The sequence below is a fragment of the Haliotis cracherodii genome, unplaced genomic scaffold (assembly GCF_022045235.1).
Source record: "Haliotis cracherodii isolate W230 unplaced genomic scaffold, xgHalCrac1.p SCAF_3, whole genome shotgun sequence".
Taxonomy (NCBI): domain Eukaryota; kingdom Metazoa; phylum Mollusca; class Gastropoda; order Lepetellida; family Haliotidae; genus Haliotis; species Haliotis cracherodii.
The window spans coordinates 75,436,633-75,452,455 of record NW_027266286.1 but is presented as its reverse complement, the minus strand read 5'-3'; the positions used below and the strand labels follow the sequence as shown (position 1 = coordinate 75,452,455).

At 42.4% G+C, this 15,823-nt stretch overlaps 1 protein-coding gene across 1 annotated transcript; it reads right to left on the bottom strand.

Moving 5' to 3' along the window:
- Positions 1 to 5,367: 5,367 nt before the first annotated feature.
- On the bottom strand, positions 5,368 to 15,336 carry LOC139475118 (ganglioside GM2 activator-like). Its single transcript, XM_071258369.1, has 4 exons — positions 15,171 to 15,336; positions 13,908 to 14,106; positions 5,754 to 5,934; positions 5,368 to 5,457 (listed from the first exon to the last, which is right to left on the bottom strand). The coding sequence occupies exons 1-4, from the start codon at positions 15,259 to 15,261 to the stop codon at positions 5,368 to 5,370; spliced, it is 561 nt and encodes a 186-aa protein (XP_071114470.1). The 5' UTR covers positions 15,262 to 15,336.
- Between the last annotated feature and the right edge of the window lie 487 nt (positions 15,337 to 15,823).

The following is a 15,823-nucleotide window of genomic DNA, read 5'->3' as shown; positions in this document are numbered from 1 at the left end:
TTCATTATGGTAGTGTCAACATATGTCCTCTGTAAACGTCACAGAGGCCTGTCGGACGTAGCTTGACCAACTTCACTGGTTGGCTTGGAAGTAAACGGCGTTGCATTTTATCCCACACTGATGTAAAGTGATGTGACGTCCATGGATCTGAAGGAACGGGGGGGGGGGGGGGGGTCTTGAGGGTTAACGGTTAAGTTAATCACGGTACTGTGCACCTGTAACATTTCTATCGAACACCACCTGAGAGGTCCTGTGATGTACAGTGATGGTTCCCCGCATTACGGGATGCAGAACGTTGAACGTCTGGTTAACGCTCCATCCTTCGTCGATGAACACGCTGACAGCTTCGATGCTGTCAAGATGAAACCTGCACTCATCTGCGAAGTGGACTAAAAGCCGATCCTTGTAATCTGAACCTCAGATTGACCTTGCCAGGCGTGAAGTTCAGTGTCGTGGCAGCAAAGTGACGTACACCTAGAAGTCGTTGTCGGATGTTATGCTCCCGTTACCGATTCCTTTCAGTCAAGCCTTACAGCACTAATCAGACATAATCCAGGGATGCTGCTGACAGCCAAAGTTGCAATCTGAAACCGATTTCAAAGTAGGCACAATTTATGGATAACAACTTCTTTATTCACCTAAAGGCGACGGAATTAATTAACACGGTCCAGAATATATATAGTAGTTGGAGGATTAACAGTAAGAACAATTGCAAACATGAGAGAGATTAACATGAATAGGTTAAGTAATGACAACAGAAGGATAATACTGTAACATGATAAACAGGGAACACACGATGAGTCTTCAAGGAAGCTAAACGACGAGGTCTAAAGGCAAATCTTACAGCTGACAGACTTTATATAAATGATCGCAGATGCTATCCTGGTGATGACCCGTTCGAGCAAACCAAACCAGACCATCACACAGCAACCTTTCGTATGCCACAATCCTCGATGGACAACCTGAGAAAATTCGTAGGATGCACGTGGACGAGAATGCCAGTACTCTGTAGGCAAACAGACTTTACTTGTACACCAGTCAGATATATTTTACGCCTGTTTCCTAAGGTTCATGGATCGTATGTTGAAAACATAAAATTGTTTTTGTAAATGTTGTTTCGGATTTGTTAATAAGTTTATTTGTAAGATATAACTCCGAAACGTCTTAGGCGCAGAAAATGTTGGGTGTTTACATTGAATTGATGCAAGTTCAGTCTCTGGAACCCGATGATGAACCTACGCCTCATTACCCGTTACCAAACATATATAAACTTTGTTTCGTCTGAGTTATTACATGGTGGAGTCCTTGCAGACTGAGGTTCCTGGGTTCCCATCTTGGATGACACCTTAGATATGCAAGATGTTGATGGATGATGTTTTCAATGCTCTTCAGACTGTTGCAGTACTGTCACATTGAATACTGTTTGGGGGTTATGTTCTTTGTATATACCACTCACCACTTAAGCACTTTATGACCGGATTTCATTCGGATTTATCATTTTGTAATATAAACATAGTTTCTTGGCTTCTCTTGTTTTCCTGAGAGGCTGAAGACCAGTCTCTTTACATAATTTACAATGGCTTGCACCACGTGTTGCACGACATATTGTTCTCAAGGCATTAAGATGAAGCGCCTCTAAAAGTAGTTCAAGAGATATAACATTATCCCATATATTGAAGTGGTAAGTGAGTACAAGCAAAATAATAGATACATACATTGATTCCAGCGTTTTCCCGAACTCAAGCGGTACTCTTCTTCACGTAATTAATCATAGGACTAGCTTTCTTATCATTTTACTGATATGTTCTTGCCGCATTCAGTTCATGATTTACAGTATCTACACAAACTCTTCCAAATGTTGACGGCAATCTGTTTAGTTTACACATAGATGGGCATTATGTCACTGAAACACACTTAATAATTTTCAACACATAAATACTGCATTTATATCTGCACACCTCTCAAGTACCAGCTTGCCTCTTTAAGCTATCATGGATGGTGTTGATGACGAATTAAGTGCACACATACGCACTAAAATCAATCTTGAGTTGTGAGTATTCTCGGCTGCTCCAAGTGAGAGCGTGTTACTACATGTCCAGCTGTGTTTGTGAGCAAGGATGTCCATCTTGTTAAAAGCCAAAGTCCTAAAGAAATGAAACAGATAACAGACTGGACATCAACTTTTTGTGATTTATGTTGGTATTTACATTCAAAGACATCCTTCAGCTGTCCACGGGCTATTCAAATATACTAAACTACGGTTATATCGAGCTCGAAGGGACCAGTAATTTTAATTCTTTATAACTGTAATTCGTTATAAGCATATATACAGCATATATAAAGCAAATGGCCGGAACTAATAAAAACAGTTATATCTGTCTGTTCGCTATGAACGTGTCCGTTATGAACGTAGTTTACTGTATATGAATACCATCTATCAAGCTCCTGTCCGTCAGAGTGTAAGATGAACAATTCAGATTATGTCAGGCACACAATCCAGCAAACCTATGAGGGAAAAACTGAGCGAGTGAGTGACTTGGGTTTAAGGCCCTTTTAACAGTATTCCAGCTAATTGTGGCGTGTCAGCTTAATGTGGGAGGAAAGCTCGAAATGATGCAGGTATCAGACGTTTACCACTTCGGTGAAACCCACGAGCATGGATATGGTGCTGACAAACCTAGAAATATAATCAGTGCGAACAGGGACTCGAACCCACAATCATGGGTTTCTGGCGTGCCCAAAGGACGCAACTCTACACAGCGAATCGCGGCGCCTTAGACGACTGGGCCACGCGTGCTGGGCAAGAGGAATCTTGTAGATGTCGTATGTGCACACCCCATAAACCTAGGAAAGTCCAAGTTCATGTATGTGCAAACACGATGATCAATCAAAGTATGGAAGCTCATTTCACGGTCAGTTCCTACGTCTTGTCCCCACATGCAATCAGTTCAACCAAAGCCAGTGATATCGACAAAGGTGCACATTTCATGACATCTGCTCCAACTGTGAAAACAAACATCCAGCACAGCGATGCTCTCCACTCGGTTCAACATCCAACCAGTTCCATCTGTGACAGACACTGATGAAAGTTCAAGGATTTAGCTGCAAGGCCTAATGGTTCTGACTTTTTCTTTTGACGTATGAACAAGATATCCGTATTCTGCAATGGTATCACAATCTAACAAGTTTTTAGGTATGAGCCCTATAAGTCGCACTCGTATCGGATCGGTGCTGCAACTACTATGAGATGGATGGACCTTTATGGAATTATATCATGATTCAGCTGCAAGAAATACCTCCTCCAAGTATCCTAATAATGCACCTTGGTTCTAAACTGATCACATTAAATCAACTCGGGATAATGCATCCGCAATAACGTTGTCTTTGCCTTTGATATGCTTGTTGTCTAAATAATATTCTTGCAAAGACAGGCTCCAGCGCATCAGGAGTAAGTTTTTGTTCTTCATTTTATGAAGGAAAGCCAGTGGATTGTGATCAGCGTACACTTGAATAAGCTTCAGGCTTGATTGGATTCATCCGGTTGGGATGTTGTTTCACAGGCACAGCGCCATCTACATCTACATCATGACACACTAAATCTGTATGGTCAGGCACATCCGTGAACAAGTGAGCAAACAATTAACTCTGACACTTCAGCCTTTTGCTCAGAATTTAAAAGATTTAACTTAGTTAAACTCCAGAATTGTTTAGCATAAGGCTAGCATAGTCAGCAATGTCATCAAACTTGACAAAGTCACAATTCACATCAGTATCACAATCCGATGCAATATGCAAAGGAGAAACAGTGGCAACACACTGAGTAGGTGCATTGTGATTTTTTCATGATACTTTCTGATCATATGATATGAAGAAGTTGTGTTTTTTACGACTGTCTGGTGTTTGTACAACATTGTCAGTATCACTGACCGTGGTACCTTGCACGTAATGGTTGACCAGGGATTGGCAAAAACACTAAGACTTTATCGCCAGGACTGAAATTTCTCTCTTGAGACATTTTTGTCACAATGTACTTTCATTTTGTCCTGAGATTCCTTCAAGGTATATTAAATTAGGACAAAAGAAATAAGACATCATTTTGTCACAAGTTTTGTTCACGCCCAAATGACCTGCTCAAGGCGTTACATGTGCCACACTCAAACATGTTTTCTATATGAAAATGGAAGAACAATTTGATGGAAAGCCTTCCATTCATTATCAGCAGGTACATTTGGCGGTTATCTATTTCATTTCCTAATCAAAGCCCTATCCTGGAAATAAAAGCAAACTGGAACCTTGTCAGTTTCTTCTGAAGAGAGTGCCCTGTTAGCAAGAACTTTGAGTTTTCCCTCTGTAACTAAACTAACTGCTCCCTACCCAGAACTGATTCCTCAACAGCCAAACTATCAGCATTTTGAGTACTCTCCCTCGAAAATTTAGACAGGTCATCAAAATGATCCATTAAAGTGCCAACCAAATCACAGCTGGAATCATTATCATAGGAACATTGAGAAAAGCTATCCAAAAGGTTTTATGGTAGACATGTTGAGGACATTTCCCTATTTGACCTATGTCCGATGGTATTCCCGATATTGACTTGTACCAATTGTTCCCGTGTTGTCTCAGGTGAACAATTCTCTTGACTTTGCATATGTTTGTGACGGATGCTACCGGTGGGGCAGGATACTCTCATCATTTCGCGAGCACTGTTTGATAGTGATTCTCAAATACATTTTCATGATATAGTCGGAATTGTAGAATCGACTCTGCTTTATGCAGAGCTATCTATTGAATATGGAAAGGGTTTTGTCACTTTATTTACTTAGCCATAGCACGAGTAACACCACACAAAGGAAAAATACCCGGAATTTATTTTTCAAGATTTTCAGTACTTTCCAAAACGTTAAGGTCAAGACAAACAATCAGCCAAATATCTCCTCCCTGCCAAATCATTCCCAATAAGCAAGTCTACACCTTTTAACAGGGAGAGTTTCTACAACCCCACATTGACTGACACAGTTACCATCACTGTTAAACAATAAAATACACTGCCATATAACACTTGGTAAACCAGCGGATTGGTTAGCTGAATCACAGTTTTATCATAGGTATAAGGATGATCAGAGGTTCTACCCAGGCTGTACTGTCATGGTGTTCTCAGTCCCAAAGCAATGAAAGTCACGTTGGAGACTTAGTATAAAATGTCTTTCTTTCTTTTTTAAAATAAATATAGAGGAATAATTGTCATTAGTAAAGGACTTTTCTACATGGACAGACAGAAACACATATTTTGTTATTTATTGTCTTTACTTTCAATTATCAAATACACACGTATATATATCTAACTGTACTCATTTCTGGACCTGCTATTTACACATCAATAATCAGATAGGTCTCCACACAGCCACGAAGTTGGTTAGTTTGCTTGTCGTTCATGGAGATTTTTACGTGGAACTCGCTCTGGAATAAACGTGAGGATAGAAAAATGTTACTATTTGAATCTATGAAACCTTTGTTTAATCATGGAACTGAGATGTTAAATGGAAGAAAAGAAATACCACCTAAAGGTTATTCGCTTTCTTTAGCTTTTTTCAGTGTTCTGTCCTTGAAGAACACCCTTACAAGTAGAATTTGTCAATAATTATGTCAAAACGATCATGCCAAGATCGTTTTTCATCTGTACAACTGATTCCTAGTACCACGTTTTGTGAAATAGTGAAATCAATCACATCATTTGGTTAAAAGACTTCACTTACATCCACCAAAGCAAACTTCCAGGCATCACTGATGCCAGTGACGGTGAACGTGGACGGGGGCAGGTGGAGCGCTTTGGGGCTGAAGGGACAGGTGCAGGGGAGGCCGTTGGCAGTCAGCTGGGGCGGACAGGTGCCCCGATTTTTGAAGGTGTCCAGGAAGTGACAGGGGTCGGTGTAGTGGCTGTGGGCAACCAAGAAATCTGAGGACGTTGCTTTTATCACAGTGTAAAACTTACACCTTTTTCTTACTTTATTTATTTGTATAATGTATTGTTATAAGGGTTTCGCGCAAACTTTAATCAAACATGTAGCTGTATTGCCTTTTCATTCAGTCCAATGTAAAGCATCCACTAGTATGTAATGTCAATGTTATCAGCTATATCCCCCCCCCCCCCCCCCCCGTCTGCTAACTTTTTAATCTCAACACCTATATGATTGTAACACACTGGCAAAACAAAGTATGGAATATCGAAAATCATATTCGATTTTTTTAAGAAACGATCCATGTTGGAATTTAGGAAAAGTGGCACATTCACGGTCACTAGGTAATAACAAAAGGCAACGCCTCCACTGCACGTGCAGCGTGCAAAGATCCCTTTTTGATTTCGGATTTTGACACTTTTTCGGGGAAGCTAGTCATAGTCGTGAATATAGTTGACCTGAGTGATTCACACAACTCTTGAAAACACACACTGTTCTCACTGTGCATCGTTTGATGTCCAGTAAATGATATGACGCCTGCAACCTGATGAACGACTCGTTGAAAGTCAGTCATCCGGACTACCCTCAGCACATGTATATCTGAGCTGGAAACTCCACTCGACTCATGTATACACCTCGTCAAAAGTATCGCACCACCATATTTTGTGTTCATTTTCAGTGAAGAGATGTTCAAATGGTACACTGTGTGTTGACACATCATCTGCCTGCACCTTAACTGCCCAACCTTGTGGGTGCGTTTATGCGAGCCGTATACATACCTCAGGGGTCTCTAAAGAGAAATTCATGTTTGATGACAGAAAGTTCATCATGCGTCTTTACTGCAATTAATTTTGAATGAATGTTCTACCAATTTGGAAATCTCTCTTTGTAACTGAAATGCCTCAGGGTTCTGTCCCAGAAAATCAAAGATTGCAAATCATTGGCATGCACCAAACTGGCTTGTCATTTCGGGCTGTTGCCACTATGTTGAACATTAAGCATACTCATTAGAAAACACACATTGACTGGACATATGAGTGACTTGCTGAGATTAGGACGTCCACGGAACACCAGTGCCAGAGAGGTCCAGGTCCAAATACAACTTGCACTGTTCTCTGTCATCACTGGCATATCCACACCAGAGTGCCATTAAGCACCATCAGGCATTGACTGAATGCAGGATTAAGGGCCAGAAGATTAATAAGACCCCAACACATGCTGGTCGTTGAGCCTGGTGTCAGGTTCGAGCTCACTGGAACTTGAGGCCATGGAGGAGGACTGATTGGTCTGACGAGAGTCGGTTTTTATTGCACCATACTAACGGTAGGATGTCTGGAGGCTTACAGATACATCTTATCATCAGCGCAACATCCAGGATAGCACATGGTGGGGGCTCAATCGGGGGGATGTTGTTCCTTTGAAAATTGTAAACCTGATTTGGGCACAGCTAGGGGACATTAAATGGACAAAAGTACCATACCAGATACCATATTAGACAAACATGACACACACTCCCCAGTAGACCCTCCAATGATTCAACATACACATTGCACCAGGAATGGCAACACATCCATCACCTGAGAATAAGGCGTTTAATTTTGGCATGAGGAGATGTGATTCGTGTACGGGGTGCCTACACCAGGTATTGACTTACACTGTTGATCATTTATGATTATGTCATTTATGACATGAGTGCAACGTTGTAAGATCTGTCCATCTCATTCCTGACAGTTACCATACTTTAACTGCTTCTATTTATCCCCAATTACAGTCCTTGTATACGCTGGCTAATATGGTTGCTTTTTTCTTTGCAAATGCTCATTTTCCTATAATTAAAAAGAATTAACATCATATTTGATATTCTGTAACACTTTTGATTGCTTTTGTTTGCAGCTTCTCCCTACAAATCTCTTTTCTGATTATCATAAAATGTTGTGGTGCGATAATTTTGACGAGGTGTATACATCCGAACTGGAATCGTGTACACCTCAAGTATGTCTAACCTGAAAACTCAGCACAACTCAATTTAGTTTGAGTGGGAATCTACGTTCACCTCAAGTATGTCTGAGCCGGAAACTCTGCTCACCTCATGTTCATCTTCACAGGAATATCCGGTCACTATACATTAGTCTGAATTTGAAACTTAACTCATGTTGCTCTGTGCTGGAAGAACCGCTCACTATATGTTAAGCTGAACTGGAAATTCCCCGAACTTCATCTCAGTCTTCTGCTTGCTTCATGAATGTCAGATCTGGACCTGTACTCACCCCAAGTGTATCTGAGCTGTGAGCTGAGCTCACCACATGGTAAACTTCGAGGGAATATCCGGATGTTAGTCTGAGCTGCAACCTCCACCCACCACATGTGTATATCTTGTGCACACGCGAAACCTGATTGTGGGTTCGGATCTCAGTTCCCCTCGATTATGTTTCAAGGTTTGTCAGCACCATACTCGTGCTGGTTGGTTTAACCAAACTGACAAACAATCTGACACACAGTGATAGAACTGTAATACTGTCCAATATATATATATATATATATATATATACATTTTCAATGCAAGAGAATAACCCTTCTACATTATACGCCGAAACACATTTAAATTTGGCATAAAGAGCAAAATAGCTGCGAAAATTATATGAACGGGCAACTGAATTCAGTGATGACACGATGTGTTCACGAAAATGGGTGAGCATGTCCCGACATATTGGTTGCCGTTCACACTGCCTGAGAAAGGGAAAGCTGTGGTTTCCTACTTCTTGCCTAAACGTCTTACCTGCAAATTTTACACAGATGTTATCAATGAGGAAGTCCAGCAAACTACTATTGGACTCTCACAGTGGTCCGTCTAACAGACGAATATAGACAAGTTAGCATCACCAATAGTAACTTGTAAGTTCTAATACACAACTCACCCCATCTACATACACAGAGGGTGTTACAAATCTACTGAGGTTAAATGCCACGACGCCAGTCTACATTGATTAACATACATCGCCTTTAACCACCTGTTATGTAACCAACTTCTGTATGCACAGCAACACAACCGAGTTCGCAGGTATATCACTGAGAGTGGAGCATTAACTTTATATATTTGAGGAGCGACAATGCGCGGACGTCGGAGAAGGATTTGTTTTGTTTTTTGTTTGTTGTTTAATGTCGCACTCAGTAATATTCCACCTATATGACGGCAGTTTGTAAATAATAGATTCTGGACCAGGGAATCCAGTGATTGACATCATAAGCATCGATCCACACAATTGGGATACGATGACATGCATCAACCAAGTCACAGATCGCCTGCTATAGTATAGCAAGCATGGGTTGCTGAAGACGTATTCTACCACAGATCTACCCAGGACGTCGGAGTAGGAACCATCACTTGGTCGTCTTACACCAAAAGCGGCTCACCTCACAAACGTCTGCAACCCCGTACAGTTCATGTATAACTCAGCTGGAAACTGCATTCACCTGTGCTAGAAATTCCGCTAACCTCACGTAAGGCCTAAATGGAAACTTCTCTCACGACGTAAAATACCAGCTTGAATCTCTGCTCACCACAGGTCAGTCTTAGCTGGAAACGCTCATGGTTGTGAAACAAGGTTTTCGCACATCGTGTATTTGTTGGCGTGTGGCTGATATGTTTTATATGTTTTCTGGGTCGATGAACTCTTTCCTTTAAGCCCAACACCAAATTCTTGCGGACAGCTGAGAAAGGTTTTTAACACTGACTTTCCACTCGGTTCCGAAACATAGCACTTACCAATTGCCAACTTCAGACTTGCTCAACACTTACCGTGTGCCAACATCAGATTTATTCAGCAATTACCATATTCCAACATCACACTTGCTCAACACTTGCCATGTTCCAACATCTGACTTGCTCAGCACTTACCATATTCCAACATCACACTTGCTCAACACTTACCATGTGCTAACATCTGACTTGCTCAACATTTGCCATGTGCCGACATCTGACTTGCTCAACATTTACCATGTGCCAACATCTGACTTGCTCAACACATACCATGTGCCAACATCTGTCTTGCTCAACACTTACCATGTGCTGACATCACACTTGCTCAGCAATTACCATATTCCAACATCACACTTGCTCAACACTTACCATGTGCTAACATCTGACTTGCTCAACACATACCATGTGCCAACATCTGACTTGCTCAACATTTGCCATGTGCTAACATCTGACTTGCTCAACACATACCATGTGCTAACATCTGACTTGCTCAACACATACCATGTGCCAACATCTGACTTGCTCAACACTTACCATGTGCTAACATCTGACTTGCTCAACACTTACCATGTGCTAACATCTGACTTGCTCAACACATACCATGTGCTAACATCTGACTTGCCCAACACATACCATGTGCCAACATCTGACTTGCTCAACACTTACCATGTGCTAACATCTGACTTGCTCAACATTTGCCATGTGCCGACATCTGACTTGCTCAACATTTACCATGTGCCAACATCTGACTTGCTCAACACATACCATGTGCCAACATCTGTCTTGCTCAACACTTACCATGTGCTGACATCACACTTGCTCAGCAATTACCATATTCCAACATCACACTTGCTCAACACTTACCATGTGCTAACATCTGACTTGCTCAACACATACCATGTGCCAACATCTGACTTGCTCAACACTAACCATGTGCCAACATCTGACTTCCTTAACACTTGCCATGTGCCAACATCTGACTTGCTCAACACTTGCCATGTGCCGACATCTGACTTGCTCAACACTTACCATGTGCCGACATCTGACTTGCTCAACACTTATCATGTTCCAACATCTGACTTGCTCAACACTTACCATGTGCCGACATCTGACTTGCTCAGCACTTACCATGTGCCGACATCTGACTTGCTCAACACTTACCATGTGCCAACATCTGACTTGCTCAACACTTCCCATGTGCCGACATCTGACTTGCTCAACACTTACCATGTGCCGACATCTGACTTGCTCAACACTTATCATGTTCCAACATCTGACTTGCTCAACACTTACCATGTGCCAACATCTGACTTGCTCAGCACTTACCATATTCCAACATCACACTTGCTCAACACTTACCATGTGCTAACATCTGACTTGCTCAACACTAACCATATGCCAACATCTGACTTGCTCAACACTTACCATGTGCTAACATCTGACTTCCTTAACACTTGCCATGTGCTAACATCTGACTTGCTCAACACTTGCCATGTGCCAACATCTGACTTGCTCAACACTTACCATGTGCCAACATCTGACTTGCTCAACACTTGCCATATTCCAACATCTGACTTGCTCAACACTTACCATGTGCAGCCATCACACTTGCTCAACACTTACCATGTGCCGACATCTGACTTGCTCAACACTTACCTTGAGCCGACATCTGACTTGCTCAACACTAACCATGTGCCGACATCTGACTTGCTCAATACTTACCATGTGCTGACATCTGACTTGCTCAGCGATTACCATGTTCCAACATCACACTTGCTCAACACTTACCATGTGCTAACATCTGACTTGCTCAACACTTACCATGTGCTAACATCTGACTTGCTCAACACATACCATGTGCTAACATCTGACTTGCCCAACACATACCATGTGCCAACATCTGACTTGCTCAACACTTACCATGTGCTAACATCTGACTTGCTCAACATTTGCCATGTGCCGACATCTGACTTGCTCAACATTTACCATGTGCCAACATCTGACTTGCTCAACACATACCATGTGCCAACATCTGTCTTGCTCAACACTTACCATGTGCTGACATCACACTTGCTCAGCAATTACCATATTCCAACATCACACTTGCTCAACACTTACCATGTGCTAACATCTGACTTGCTCAACACATACCATGTGCCAACATCTGACTTGCTCAACACTAACCATGTGCCAACATCTGACTTCCTTAACACTTGCCATGTGCCAACATCTGACTTGCTCAACACTTGCCATGTGCAGACATCTGACTTGCTCAACACTTACCATGTGCCGACATCTGACTTGCTCAACACTTATCATGTTCCAACATCTGACTTGCTCAACACTTACCATGTGCCGACATCTGACTTGCTCAGCACTTACCATGTGCCGACATCTGACTTGCTCAACACTTACCATGTGCCAACATCTGACTTGCTCAACACTTCCCATGTGCCGACATCTGACTTGCTCAACACTTACCATGTGCCGACATCTGACTTGCTCAACACTTATCATGTTCCAACATCTGACTTGCTCAACACTTACCATGTGCCAACATCTGACTTGCTCAGCACTTACCATATTCCAACATCACACTTGCTCAACACTTACCATGTGCTAACATCTGACTTGCTCAACACTAACCATATGCCAACATCTGACTTGCTCAACACTTACCATGTGCTAACATCTGACTTCCTTAACACTTGCCATGTGCTAACATCTGACTTGCTCAACACTTGCCATGTGCCAACATCTGACTTGCTCAACACTTACCATGTGCCAACATCTGACTTGCTCAACACTTGCCATATTCCAACATCTGACTTGCTCAACACTTACCATGTGCAGCCATCACACTTGCTCAACACTTACCATGTGCCGACATCTGACTTGCTCAACACTTACCTTGAGCCGACATCTGACTTGCTCAACACTAACCATGTGCCGACATCTGACTTGCTCAATACTTACCATGTGCTGACATCTGACTTGCTCAGCGATTACCATGTTCCAACATCACACTTGCTCAACACTTACCATGTGGCGACATCTGACTTCCTAACACTTGCCACGTGCCGACATCTGACTTGCTCAACACTTACCATGTGCCAACATCTGACTCGCTCAACACTTACCATGTTCCAACATCTGACTTGCTCAGCACTTACAATGAGCTGACATCTGTTTTGCTCAACACTTACCATGTGCCGACATCTGAATTGCTCAACACTTACCATGTGCCGACATCTGACATGCTCAACACTTACCATGTGCCAACATCTGACTTGCTCAGCAATTACCATGTGCCAACATCACACTTGCTCAACACTTGCCATGTGCCAACATCTGACTTGCTCAGCAATTACCATATTCCAACATCACACTTGCTCAACACTTACCATGTGCTAACATCACACTTGCTCAGCACTTACCATATTCCAACATCACACTTGCTCAACACTAACCATGTGCCAACATCTGACTTCCTTAACACTTGCCATGTGCCAATATCTGACTTGTTCAACAATTACCATGTGCAGCCATCACACTTGCTCAACACTTACCATGTGCAGCCATCACACTTGCTCAACACTTACCATGTGCAGCCATCACACTTGCTCAACACTTACCATGTGCAGCCATCACACTTGCTCAACACTTACCATGTGCCGACATCTGACTTGCTCAGCACTTACCATATTCCAACATCACACTTGCTCAACACTAACCAAGTGCCAACATCTGACTTCCTTAACACTTGCCATGTGCCAACATCTGACTTGCTCAACACTTGCCATGTGCCGACATCTGACTTGCTCAGCAATTACCATATTCCAACATCTGACTTCCTTAACACTTGCCACGTGCCGACATCTAAATTGCTCAACACTTACCATGTGCCAACATCTGACTTGCTCAACACTTACCATGTGCTAACATCACACTTGCTCAGCAATTACCATATTCCAACATCACACTTGCTCAACACTTACCATGTGCTAACATCACACTTGCTCAGCACTTACCATATTCCAACATCACACTTGCTCAACACTTAGCATGTGCCAACATCTGACTTGCTCAACACATACCATGTGCCGACATCTGACTTGCTCAACACTTACCATGTGCCGACATCTGACTTGCTCAACACTTACCATGTGCCGACATCTGACTTGCTCAACACTTACCATGTGCCGACACTGCCCTGGCAGGGCACCCTGGTGAAAATGTTGAGCAGCTTCTTCTCCATGAGAACGTCCAGTGTGACCTGGTCAGTGAGATCGTGGCTGATAGTTCCATCAAGGGTCACGGTCATATCTCCGGGAACTTTGATGGGGGTGGGGGTGATGTCGAACGTCGTCACATTAACCCAGGAATCCCCAACACCTGACATGTGAAGACAAATAACATAACTATTTCAAAGAACCACATGGCTAGGTTCTAAATTTAGTTCACGAAAATGCAACTGGTCCAGCTATATGCAAACATATCCACATACCTTATCAAGGCATACCCTAATTCAGCCAAGAAATATCATCAAGTATTTAGGGTATTTTTTCATGTAAGTTGGTGGGATCTTTATCTTTATTACTTACCCGTGAAGACATCACCCGTTTAATAAACATACAGCTGTATTAAACATTGTGTAATATCAAAACGCGTGCTTGTGTATCCTCGGAACACGTTTCACGAACAAATATTGAAAGCACTCAACATCCCTTGGCTTATTCAACGATATTCCTGTGGAGATGATCACTGAGAGGAGCTTATGCACACTCGATGACCCGCGCAACCTTGTTGCTAGGCTGACGTCACATGGCATACTCTAAAAACGTTATAAATGGCAAGTGATAAATAAAATACTAAACTCGTTCCCTAGTACAACCAATGTTATGAAACTCGTAAATACCTGGGGTATCTGATTCGCTTTCGCTCGTCAGATACCAGAACTTTTCACTCGTTTCATAACATTGGTATTACACGGGAGCTCGTTTAGTATTCTTTATTTATCACTGGTTGGGAACCATCCCAATGATGATACATCATGTATTTGTGAGTGAGTGCCAACAAAGTCACGTCAAACGTTTTATACATCTGTTGGTTGATTCGATCTTTATCACTGCTTAAGAACCATCCCAATGATGTCTTTTCAAAACGTATGATCAGAGTCTACAATATGCGAGTGAGTGAGTGAAGTTTAGCGCCCCTTTGAACACTATTTCAGTTATATGACGGCGTGTCATCTTGACGTGGAGGAAATCCCGAAGGTCTGCAAGTTTTGACGTTTGGACTTTAGAGAACACATCGCATGGATATGGTGCAGACAAACCATGAATCGTATTCAGGGCGAATCTGCGAATCGAACCTCCAACTATGTAGGATGTGTTCTCGTCGCTGTAATGCTGATATTGCCACGTTAAAATATTAATTCACTCAATCAATTTACATACCACAGTCTCTCCACTCTAGACTGCCGGTGTCTGTGAATCCTGTGCGGGCCCCCAGGGCAGGAACGATGAGAGCTACGACCAACAGCAACATGATAAACCTTACACTGACCGAGTAGAGCCAGACACTGACTGGCAACCTGTATATACACTCCGATAGAGAGGGAGAGTCCACGTGACCAAGGGGCGTGCAGGGGTTCGCCGAATCGGGTTCACAGATGCCCTGGATGTCAAGTAGCAGATAGCATATGCTTTAGGAAGCATGCACTGCAGGAGCTGCAATACTTTCGTTACCTTAGACGTCAAACGCCCGCTCTGGGACACAACACATGGTAGATTAAATATTGTCTCCTGGATTATATGTGCAACAGAAAGATGACGGTGAATGGACGCAAAGACACAGAAGGACTTTTGTTTGAACGTTTCCTAAATGGTACATAGCTGATGTTGTAACAGTATAGACACAGCATTTTGAAACATATTTTATATCAGATATTTATAAGGGCTGACAAGGCATACAACTTTATGCATAGCATGTACAACTTTAGGGGTTTTAACATTTAGCGACGTTTCTTTCTGATGTTCGGTAGCGAGGTAGTGAGTCTTTGCTGGTTTCACCAATGTACGAATCGCTACAGTTACAATTAATCTCCTTT